General features: G+C 40.4%; 1 protein-coding gene across 2 annotated transcripts in view; it reads left to right on the top strand.

Moving 5' to 3' along the window:
* Nucleotides 1-12,399, top strand: part of LOC120936992 (collagen alpha-1(XXI) chain-like) — a 280,507-nt gene that overhangs the window by 186,598 nt on the left and 81,510 nt on the right. For both annotated transcript variants that reach the window (XM_040349853.1, XM_040349854.1), the window contains exons 11-13: nt 2,204-2,239; nt 6,630-6,683; nt 9,808-9,861. In XM_040349853.1, the coding sequence (XP_040205787.1) occupies nt 2,204-2,239; nt 6,630-6,683; nt 9,808-9,861 (144 nt within the window). The remainder of the gene's footprint in view (nt 1-2,203; nt 2,240-6,629; nt 6,684-9,807; nt 9,862-12,399) is intronic.

Below are 12,399 nucleotides of genomic sequence, written 5' to 3'. Positions count from 1 at the left end.
CTGGGAGCCTGAGCTGACCTCTCCTGCCCCTTCCAGAGCCCAGCGCTCCAGTGAGTGCGGGGTAGGGTGACCACATGACCCGGATTGCCAGGGAAAGTCCCACATCTTGGAGGTCTATTCAGGGTCTCAGGGCACCTTCATTCTGGGACAGTATAATGTCCCGAAATGAAATTGACACGGCCGATGCAGCCGTTCATAATTCTGTAGTCATGTCTGTCTGTCTCCTCTTCCGGCTCTCCCGCATCACCAACAATTTCATCCTATCAGCAGAGCAAGGGGGCGGGAGAGCTGCACAGTCAGCAGGATTGGTGGAGTCTTTTCATAACAGCTCCTCCCGCCCCCTTGCTTGGCTCTGCTGATAGGCAGGATCGTTCTGGCCCTCAAAGAAGGTAGAAGAGGGTGATTGGTTGGAGGAGCGGGGCAGGCAGTGGGTTAGTAGTACAGTGGATGGAGATGTAGGTGTGTAGGTCAGGGATAGCGGTGTTCTGGCACCCTGCAGTGTAAGGCTGATCATGGTGATCGTTGTTCTGGCACTGCTCGTCTCTCGTGACTGAAATGGGGCCAGGGCGCTGCCTGTATCTGTATTTCTGAGTCCCTCCCATGCTTCCCAGTCCTCAGGTCCCTCCTTCTTGGTGCTCGCTCACCCCAGCTGCTCCCTCCCTCTCCCCCAGCTCTGATCCAGGTCCCTTCGACTGTTCCAGGCGGTGCAATGTCCAGGGTACACTATCCTCTGCCCTCTACTTCTCCATTGAACCCTGTGTGGGAGGCTGAGAGCCCTCTCTTCTTCCTGTACCTCCCATCTACCCTGCACCCCTCCACAGAACCCTGCCCCACCCCATAGTACCCTGCACCCCTCCACATAACCCTGCCCCAACCCATAGTACCCTGCACCCCTCCACAGAACCCTGCATCCCTCCACAGAACCCTGCCCTAACCCATAGTACCCTGCACCCCTCCAGAGAACCCTGCCCCAACCCATAGTACCCTGCACCCCTCCACAGAACCCTGCACCCCTCAACAGAAACCTACCCCAACCAATAGTACCCTGCACCCCTCCACAGAACCCTGCCCCAACCCATAGTACCCTGCACCCCTTCCACAGAACCCTGCCCCAACCCATGGTACCCTGCACCCCTCCACAGAACCCTACCCCAACCCATAGTACCCTGAACCCCTCCAGAGAACCCTCCACCCCAACACAGAAAAGGGAATAGCCGCTCCAGGTGGGAACCCAGATGAATATCCTCCATTGCAGACAACTCAGGTGCAGGCAATGCACTTAGCAAAGCAGGAACAAAGATTGTCTCTGGACAGCCGCACTCTGAACAAATTGTAGCCTTTTATTAAAAGAAGGACAGCACTGCAAGTCACAGCAAAATAAAATAAAACCTGACTTCTGACGCGTTTCGCACTGAAACTAGTGCTTAGTCATAGCCAAGCTAAACAAACAACTTGCACATGATTGGATGATAGAAATCTGCAGAGCTTACGCTCCTTTGCTAAGATCTAGAGCAACTGCACATGTGTGCACAGCATATTTGCCTTTAGTAAATCAACCCCAGTGTATTCACAGTTCCATTGCACCTTTAATGCAGATTTTTACTTTCAGTGAAAAAGAAGGTCCACACAAGCATTGGCGCCAGTGGTCTTTCCTTTTTGAGCTCCCACCTTTCTGGTTACTGAGGTCTTCTGTGGCAGCGCTTTGGATGAGGAAAATCCTGAAACTCAGGACTTTTAAAGTTGGACAACAATTATCATGTGTTTCATGAGTTCGTACACAATACAGATAGATAATACAGACATGTTCTCTGTAGATATTGAGACAGTGTAAATGAACACAATTAGAAATCAGTATACAAATTGTACCCCCAGTTCCACACCGTTTAAAGGTGTCTGCAGTCATAAGAGAACTAATGCCTGTATGCTTGTATAATTTTATAGCAGGGTGATACATTGATCATCCAGGATGAATTTTCCCGGCCGAACAATATTGTTGTACCCTGTGACAGGCTGATGCTTTTAGTGCTCCCTCCCCTCCAAAAAGCTCAGTTTGCCCAATTTGAGCTTACATGGTTTGTACAACAATCATTATGCTGCTGCCTACTGTCTGAATGCACTTTTAATACATTTATTTTATAGATACTTCCAAGTAAGTCTGCATGCCTGTATAAAACATGTTTTTTTTTTGTCTTTTTCATAACAGGGATTACCAGGTATAGCAGGAAACCATGGAGAGCAGGTAATGTTTGAAGATCAGATAATAATTGTATTTATTATCTTAACTGGCATCAACATTAGGTTTCACAATTTACAAATACTGACAGAGATCAATGGCCCAATAATCAAACTTTCTTAAAATTGTTTGTCTTTGTGTGTGTCTCTGTGTGTGCGCGTCTTTAATAATCACTGAATCAATTACTAGTTGGGTATTATGTATCTAAAGAGACCCAGTCGCCAAACCATTAATTTCCACAAGAATCTACCCATATGATTATGAGTGCATTTAGTTATTTTAACCACTTCAGCCCCGGAGGATTTGGCTGCCAAATGACCGGGCCACTTTTTGCGATTTGGCACTGCGTCGCTTTAACTGACAATTGTTCAGTCGTGCAACATGTCTCCCAAACAAACTTGATGTTCATTTTTTCCCACAAATAGAGCTTTCTTTTGGTGGTATTTGATCACCTCTTTTATTTGTTGTGCTATAAACAAAAATAGAGAGACAATTTTTGTAAAAAAAAAAGCAATAGTTTTTACTTTTTGCTATAATAAATATCCCCAAAAATATATAAAAAAATGATTTCCTCAGTTTAGGCCGATACGTATTCTACTACATATTTTTGGTAAAAAAAATCGCAATAAGCGTTTATTGATTGGTTGGCGCAAAAGTTATAGGGCCAGATTCACTAGTCATTTGCATATTCTAGCCGACCGTAATGGACTCGCCACCTAGCGGCTGGCCTAGAATTGCAGACTAAGATCCGACGGTGTAAGTCACTTACACCTGTCGGATCTTAGGGCTATCTATGCGTAACCTGATCCTATGAATCAGGCGCATTGATACGACAATCGTATCTCTTTTGTGAATCTGGCCCATAGCGTCTACAAAATAGGGGATAGTTTTATGGCATTTTTATTAATTTTTTTTTCTAGTAATGGCGGCGATCCACAATTTTTATTGTGACTGCGACATTATGGCGGACACATCAGACACTTTTGACGCTATTTTGGGACCCTTCACATTTATACAGCGATCAGTGCTATAAAAATGCAATGATTACTGTATAAATGTGACTGGGAGGGAAGGGGTTAACCACCAGGGTGCTAGGCAGGGGTTAAGTATGTCCTAGGGAGTGATTCTAACTGTGTGGAGGGAGGGCTTACTGTGACACAACACTGATCGCTGCTCCCGATGTGAGGGAGCAAACGATTAGTGTCTTGTCACTAGGCAGAACAGGGAGATGCCTTGTTTACACAGGCATCCCCCTGTTCTGCCTCTCTGTGACAAGATCGCGGGACACAGGTGGACATCGAGTCCGTGGTTCCCACTGGCACGGTCACGGAGCTTGCGGCAGAAAATTTAAAGGGACTTACCTGTACGCCCATTTGCCTGTCTGTGCCATTCTACCGACGAAAATGTTCGTGAGGCGGTCGGCAAGTGGTTAAGCATGTCATTAACTTGTAAAAGCTTTCTTGGGTAGACATCTCTTGGGTAGGACTGCTGCTGGGTGCCACCATCTTAGATGTGGAGTCAGGGCAAACCCCATCCACCAGCAGTTATATGCAAAATTATGTAGGGAAATGAAAGTCAGAAAACCTGGGCCAACAAAGATGGTAAATAGACAGATCAGAATGGGATAGGACTATGAAAAGCAAGGAGAAAGGGGAATGTACTAGGAAATAAACTTCCTAAAATATTGAATTTGCTAGCAAATTCACTGGCCCATTGCAAGTAAGTAAAAAAATAATATATTTATAGAGAGCAACCATGCTGCAAGTATTTAAGATAATGATTTGTCTGTGCTTTTACCTGCATTTGTGGTGATGGGGTCAAGCCAAGTTTGGTCAAATAAGTGACAGGGTCCCTTTAAGTATGAAGGGAGATGCATTGAGTCTTGTTTTGCTTTGTCTTTCAAGGTTCTTTGCTGTACAACCAACGAAATGTATAAACCTCTGTAGTACATTATTGAGCTTTGCAAAAATGCTGCACATACAACTGTAGGGAAAACAGTTATACACATGCACAAGCTATCTACCCTCCCTAACAAATGAGCATGGACAATGTATGCAATAGATGTACACTAAACAGTTACTTAACTTGGTTCTTCCTGATGAATCGAGTCCTCTTCCTTTTATCGAGAATCTCTCCAGACTGCTTCTTGCTTTTTGGAGTCCTATAAAACTAGTCCTCTTTGTCCTCAGCACATGGCTGTATTCAAGCGCTTTTTTCTCCCCTAACTTCCTGACAAAATCACTTGCTGCTTTGAGCTTCATGTCCAAGTCCAACATGTTCATTATCATATGAACAGGGGAAGCCGTGCTTCCTAAAAACAGCACACGTAACTAAAATTTTATTTTATGCTATAAAAATCACTAAAATAGCCACAGCAACACAGGGCTGTGTTCAATTTAAGCATTGGGAAGGTTCTTATTTTGTAATGTGTCTGCTTATGATTAGTTTTAAAAAATAAAATGTTTACTGTATATGTCCTCACTTTACCCCATTTCATACCTAACAAAATCAGTGTTGGTGGTCCAGATTTACTTAAACATGAAGTGAAGTATGGTAAGATAAAGCAAAGTGAACCTTTTTTTTTAGAACCTCCATAATGTGCAGTGAAGTTCCCATTTTTTAAAAATATTCCTGTACATGACTAGATGTCTGAATGCAACACAGGCTTGATTTACCTCATGTCACATTACATTCATGTTGTATAAAAAGATGCACTATGCTACATTGGTATTAAAATTAGGCAAATGTCACCATGGCACATTGTCTTGGTTTGTTATAGACTACTGTAAGCATCTAATATTTTAATACTATGTGTTACAGAAAGGAAATCTCTCTCTCTCTCTCTCTCTCTCTCTCTCTCTCTCTCTCTCTCTCTCTCTCTCTCTCTCTCTCTCTCTCTCTCTCTCTCTCTCTCTCTCTCTCTCTCTCTCTCTCTCTCTCTCTCTCTCTCTCTCTCTCTCTCTCTCTCTCTCTCTCTCTCTCTCTCTCTCTCTCTCTCTCTCTCTCTCTCTCTCTCTCTCTCTCTCTCTCTCTCTATATATATATATATATATATATATATATATATATATATATATATATATATATATATATATTATAAATCCTAAATCCATGATGTGTGTTTAAAAAAAATGTAAAACCTTTATTCTTTCAAAATATTCTGTGGACGTTGTGTGATTTAATTTTAATTAGAGCAATGTGTTTAGTCAATGGAATTATTTAAACTTTTATTCAAAACACAAAGGCATTGTTGTGTAGAACAAAAAGAACACACATGGTGTAGATTATATTCGTTTAATTTAAGGACACCTGATCTGTAGAATTAGAAGGTATAATGTATGTACATATAAATGGAGTCCCATCTCCACATTCCAAAATGATCCAACTGTACTGAAATCTATTATTACATTATACTTCTATGTAGAATAATTTAAATTAAAAAACAAAACTCTCTAAAATAATTGGGGTGATTTACTAATAGCAAATAGGTTGTTCCCTTTAAAGGGAACTTGCACTTTGTAAAGAATTATCCCCAGAACTTGAGGTGAAGCTCTGATGACTTCCATCATCCAATCAAGTGTAAGCTAAAATTCTGTTTTGTTATTATCCTAGTATTTGATTGGGTATTCTTTAAAAAGTGAAACTTCGCCACATTCACTCAGCCCTGGGGAAAATTCCCTTGCAAATTGCGACTTCCTTTGAAATGTAAAGAGTTTATTTGTATTAAATAAATCAACCCCATTGTTTTTCTTGCAATGATACACACCCACAAGGCAAATGGCATGCTAACAACACTACAGTAGTAAACAATATCATTTTTGTTTTGTGTAGGTCTTTTTTTGTTTTTATGTTTAGGTTTATACTTATTTTTTTGTTAGAAAATCCTTTATATTCTGTAGCCTACGTGCCAAATTCATTAATTGAAAGGTAGCCAAAACATTAATGTAAAAATACATAGTACATTGTCTTTTTAGTACTTTGTAAATGTGCAGCCGAAATACAGATATGTTCTAGTAGGAAAATTACATAATATAATTTGCTACTGCCTGCTTTAAGTTGGGTGGATAAAATCAGTTACGATGTTTCAAATTTTATCCAAGTTAGGTCATTTACATGTTACAGTGTAATTTCAGTAAAACATTTGAGTGATGTAACTTGCAGCTATGTTAAATTATTTGCAGACTAATAGAGCATTTCATATGGCATATTATCCTATTACAACTTTTCAAGACATTGCTTGGTTATTTCATCACTTTAGTTATATAATGAGACAAGCTATAAAATATGTAAAAATAAATATATACTGTATATAGATCAAATATAATTCAGTGTTCTATTTTAATGGGCTCATATTTTTAAAAACAGGAAATTATAACAATGATATGACTAATTTTAGGGACCACGTGGCTTACCGGGTTTTAAAGGTAATTCTGGAGGAGACGGTGATAAGGTAAAGTTTGAGTTTTTACCACACAAATGACATGGCCTATTTGTTTATTAATTGTGATGTATTTCCATTATAAAGTACCATACTCTTCACATCTGATGATCATATTCACATCATGTTCTCTTTTTGATCAGTTTGATTATGACCTTCATGTCAAATGAGACTTGAGAACAGATTTCATTTCAGGGTTTTAAATTAAAAACACAGCACACAACTCAGGTTTCACTCATGTCAAATGCAGCTATTAAAATAAAAAATGTGAAGACAATATTTTCACATGCTTTTACAGAAAATATATTCTCTTTGCCTGGAAATGTTTTTATTTTGTTTCCATTACATTACTTTTCCATAAAAACTGTAATTACAAACTGTAGATACTGTACTTTCTCTGTTCAGTTTGATATATATATATATATATATATATATATATATATATATATATATATATATATATATATATATATATATATATATATATATATATATGCCCTTGGCAAATTCCAAACCGCAAGCAGGCGACACATTGATCCCTTTTTCAGCTTTACAGCTTTGTATGTCACTTGCTTATTCATTTCCCAATTGGGGGTACATTTTCTTAAGTAATACACTGTCCTGTTTTCAGGCAAATAACCAATTAGCTTTGGAGCCCCACGGGGTATTTGCTGTGAACCCAAGTGACAGTGAAAATGATTCTCTTATTAAATCTGCTCCATTGTACCTGTGAAAGAAAAACTGTACATAGAACAAAAGAACAGTGATAATTCCTATGGGAACTAAAGAGTCCATAAGCATAATCACAGCAATAGGCAGAAATGTTATTGGAATTTAAACAGAAAACTTTTGTTGGTGTACAAGAAATTCACATTTCACACTACACAGTGTGGATATCAACATTTTGGGCCAGATCCACATACATGTAGAACGGCGCAGTGTATCAGAGATACACTACGCCACCGTACCTTGCCTGTCGCATTTTCGAATCCTCAGCGATTTCGCGTAGTATTTCGCGATGGCGTAGTATTTCTGGCGGCGGATTTGAAATTGGGCGGGTTGGGGGCGGGTTTCATTTAAATGAATTGCGTCCCCGCGCCGAATGAAATGCGCATGCGTTGTCCAGAAATTTCCCGCCGTGCTTTGCGCGAAATGACGTCGCAATGATGTCATTTTTTGAACTTAGACGTGAGTTACGTCATCCCTATTACGCAAAAAAAAATTCAAATTTCGACGCGGGAACGACGGCCATACTTAACATGGCAATTATATGTATACGCTGCAAAATACCAGCTTTAACTATACGCCGGAAAAAGCCGACTACAGACGACGTTCGAAAATGCGACGGCCGCGCATACGTTCGTGGATCGTTGTAAATCGCTAATTTGCATACCCGACACGGAAAACGCCACCCAGCGGACGCAGAAGTATTGCATCTTAGATCCGAAGGCGTACGAAGACGTACACCTGTCAGATCTAATCCCAGAAGCCGTCGTATCTTGTTTTGAGGATTCAAAACAAAGATACGACGCAAGAATTTTGAAATTACGTGCCGTATCACTAGATACGCCGGCGTAATTTCTTTGTGGATCTGCCCCTATGAGTGCATAGAATAGAACTAACTAACCTATGCAGATTTGTTATTTTTTTTTTTTTTGTATATTTTAAAGACGTTTTAATGGAAATTATGTTCATATGACAGCCCGGCACCACCTGTATTAAAAAAGAGTGTATAAACAAGAAGAACATTTTCTAAAAATACTTCCAGATGCAATTTTTTTTACCACTGCTTATACTACTTTTTCAGTACAGGTAATAAGGACTTTTTATCTAAGTGGACCTTTCAATTTCATGCAGGATAAAGTGGTAGAGTCTCTGCAAAGGGCACCCCCAGATCACCATATACTCATCCTTTGTGCCCTCCCCTGCAGCTCCTTGCTCTTCTGATTTAGGTGCTGATATTTGGCCTAGTGATTAACTGCTAGGCCTATGTACCATAAACTTCCATACATGGAAGTGCTGGGTATTTTCACTGCCTGTAGTAGAGCAAGGAGATGAGCGGGATAGCAGGTAAGGTGAGGATAAGGAGCTTTGGGGATGTCTTATGCAGAGACACTATAAGTTTGCCCTATATGGACAAGTTGATAGTTTATATTTAAGCCCCATGGTATAAAGTGACACATACTGTATATATGAGGACCCTTACCAGAATATGTTGTGTTAGAATGTTTTTTGTTCACATAACTGTGTGTGATGAACACATGCAAAATTTCACGCTTTCCCAATGAGCCTAGAAATGTTCTGCGTGAAGCAGTACCATTAATTGTTAATGGCGCCCTTGTGCATCTTCTAATGAATGCACTCACAGTTCGTGTGGTACGTCTTTGGAAAAGAGTCAGGACTTATTTTCCACGCTGTTTGCACATAGGACTGCCCATTGAAATGAACAGGCTGCCCTACATAGAATGCATTTATGGAATAGCACGCACTTGGTCGCACATATAGGTGTGAACCTAGCTGTAAACATTTTACAGTTGTAGCCATTACAGGTATATAGGTAACAAAAAGGATGCCTGCTCTGGTCACAACTGTTTAAGAAGGCATTTTCCCTTACTTTGGAGAGATGTTCTTTCCACTACTGTGCCTGCTGCACAGGAAGCAGGGGGACATCCCCTAATCGGACATAGACAGCAAGAATAGAAGTGGAACTTTACCCCCTGATTTTTTTTTCAAGCCTTACCTACCAGGTGGTAAATTATGCTAACTTATGATACTGACCCACCCAGTGGATCCAGCGCTGTCCAGCTGAGAGCCTCTTCTCTCGCTTGGTCCTGCACCATCATATTTCCCTGTGACGTCATCACTAAGCTGATGGCTGTTCCGGGTTCAGCCTTCATGCCTCCTGATGACGTGCAGACAGGTCTGTCTCCTTTTCCTTTCCTCAATGAAAGCCTATGCCTCCTGGGATATGTGACGTACATATACCGGGAGGCACAGCGGGCATTTGCGCATCATTCTCCTAAGGCAAATTACATACTAAAAATAGGTAAATTTCCAGTTCATTTTAATTTGACCTGTTTTTTATCAATGAAAATAGTTCTAGACAGGAATAATTATTTTGTTCTATGTGTTGTAGGGTGAGCGAGGATTGCCCGGTTTTCCAGGACAACATGGACAGCCAGGATCAAAGGTTAAAGCACACTCTTTTTGCTTTCTAGATACATTTTATTTTGCTTTTTGTAACATTAACATAAATGTAAGAATCAGATATCAATACATAAAAATGGCATTAATCTGTCTAAATTGAAGTTCAATAAATTACTTAAAGTGCTTCTGTCACTATGGGGTCCAAGCTAAAGTAAACCCCTGCTGTCAAAGAAGATGCTATATGCTTTTCTTTCCAATGGCCCTTGTATCTGACCGCTTTGGATATCTTTCAGGTGCATAAATACCTGCCTTCCCCCCAAACACTATGGGGTAGATCCACGTACAGAAGAGAATTATTGCCCCGGGCGTATCTAAGATACACTACGCCGCTGTAACTTACCTTTTTTGTTTTGAATCCTCAAAGAATTTGCGCCATAAGTTACGGCGGCGTAGTGTATCTTTGGCGGCGTAATGGCGCGGCATTAAAATATCTGTGATAGGGGCGTGTTTTATGTAAATACGTCGTGACCCGACGTAAACAACGTTTTTTTTTAACTGCGCATGCGCCGTCCGTGGGGGTATCCCAGTGCGCATGCTCGAAATTAACCCGGAACAAGCCAATGCTTACGACGCAAATCCCTATTCTAACGACTTACGCAAACGACGTAAAAATTTCAAATTTCTACACGGGAACGACGGCCATACTTAACATTGAGTATGCCTCATAACAGTAGCTTTAACTATACGCCGGAAAAAGCCGAACGCAAACGACGTAAAAAAATGCACCGGCCGGACGTACGTTCGTGGATCGCCATAACTAGCTAATTTGCATACTCGACGCAGAATTTGACGGAAACGCCACCTAGGGGCCCCCGAAAAATTGCATCTTAGATCCGATTGCGTACTAAGACATACGCCTGTCGGATCAACCCGAGATGCCGTCGTATCTTTTTTTGTGGATACAAAACAAAGATACGACGCAGGAAATTTAAAATTACGCGTAATTCTTTTGTGGATCTGCCCCTATGGTTCTTCCTACAGGCTTGTATATCTTCTAGTAAAGTAAAAACCAGTGGGAAAAGCCACAATATACAACAAAGGAGTATGTATGCACACACCCAGAAATCTTGGAACTTTACAGTGCCCAGGGATCAGAAAAATAGAGGAATCTAAAGACATAGCTTGACAGAAATAAAAAAGTATAATGTTGGTCATCTTCTTTTGCATTTATTTTGGACACTGCAGTGACAGGATCCTTTTAAAATGCAAGAGCATCCATAAACAATAAAAGGTTATGTGGGATGGCTGGCCCCACAATAGACATAAGATAATTTCTCAGCTGAGTGCCTATGCAAAGTAGAGGTGAAAGCAAATTAAAGCTTCTGCAGGTTCCTCATGAGGGAAACAAGAGAAATTAAGGAAATGCATTTAAACTGTCTGAATGTTCCACCTGAGAATTGGTGGCCAATGCCAGCCTAACTTATTGACATGAGAACTAGCTTCATCTCCAGTATCCTAATGGGACCAAAAAAAAGGCTGTGTTTAGTCTTCATGCTTTAGATTATTATTTTTGTATTTTACTGTATCTGAATGGCTTCCATTAGTGAAAAGATAAAATATTCCTCTGCAGAATATGCCAAAACAATATTGATCTGGCCAATAAGTTTATTAGCAAATGTAAGCAAAAAGTTTTTGGAACCTTATATACGGTATGTATAGAAATTATTTACAGAATCTTTGTAGCCAATGATAAATGATGTTATCTAGTTACAGTGGATATAAAAAGTCCACACATCCTTGTTAAAATGTCAGGTTTCTGTGATGTAAAAAAATGAGACAAAGATAAATAATTTCAGAAATTTTTCCATCTTTAAAGGACCTATAAACTGTACAACTCAATTGAAAAACAAACTGAAATCTTTAAAAAAAAATAAAATAAAAAAAGTAATGTGGTTACATAAGTGTGCACACAGTCTTATAACTGGAGTTGTAGCTGTGTTCAGAATTAAGCAATCACATCCAAACTGATGTTAAATACGAATCAGTACACACCCACCATCATTTAGAGCAGGGGTCTCAAACTCAAATTACCTGAGGGCCACAAGACAAGTTTCCATATGCCATGGGGGGCCGCATGCAAACTTTCAAACTTCAAAAACAACAGTACTGGTGTCAGCGAACACATTATTAACCCCCAGCACTGGTGTCAGCGAGCGCATTATTACCACCAGCACTGGTGTAAGTCAGGGTTTGACAAATTTGCTTGGAATCTAGGAGCCAGCTAAAAAAGTTAGGAGCCAGAAAACGCACCCCGTCCCGACGAGCTTGCGCGCAGAAGCGAACACATACGTGAGCAGCGCCCGCATATGTAAACGGTGTTCAAACCACACATGTGAGGTATCGTCGCGATTGGTAGAGTGAGAGCAATAATTCTAGCTCCTCTGTAACTTAAAACATGCAACCTGTAGATTTTTTTAAACGTCGCCTATGAAGATTTTAAAGGGTAAAAAAGTTTGTCGGCATTCCACAAGCGGACACAATTTTGAAGCGTGACATGTTGGGTATGAATTTACTCGGCGTA

The sequence above is a fragment of the Rana temporaria genome, chromosome 4, assembly GCF_905171775.1.
Source record: "Rana temporaria chromosome 4, aRanTem1.1, whole genome shotgun sequence".
Taxonomy (NCBI): Eukaryota; Metazoa; Chordata; class Amphibia; order Anura; family Ranidae; genus Rana; species Rana temporaria.
Note: the sequence above shows the minus strand (reverse complement) of the source record. Positions and strands in the feature narration are given on the sequence as shown.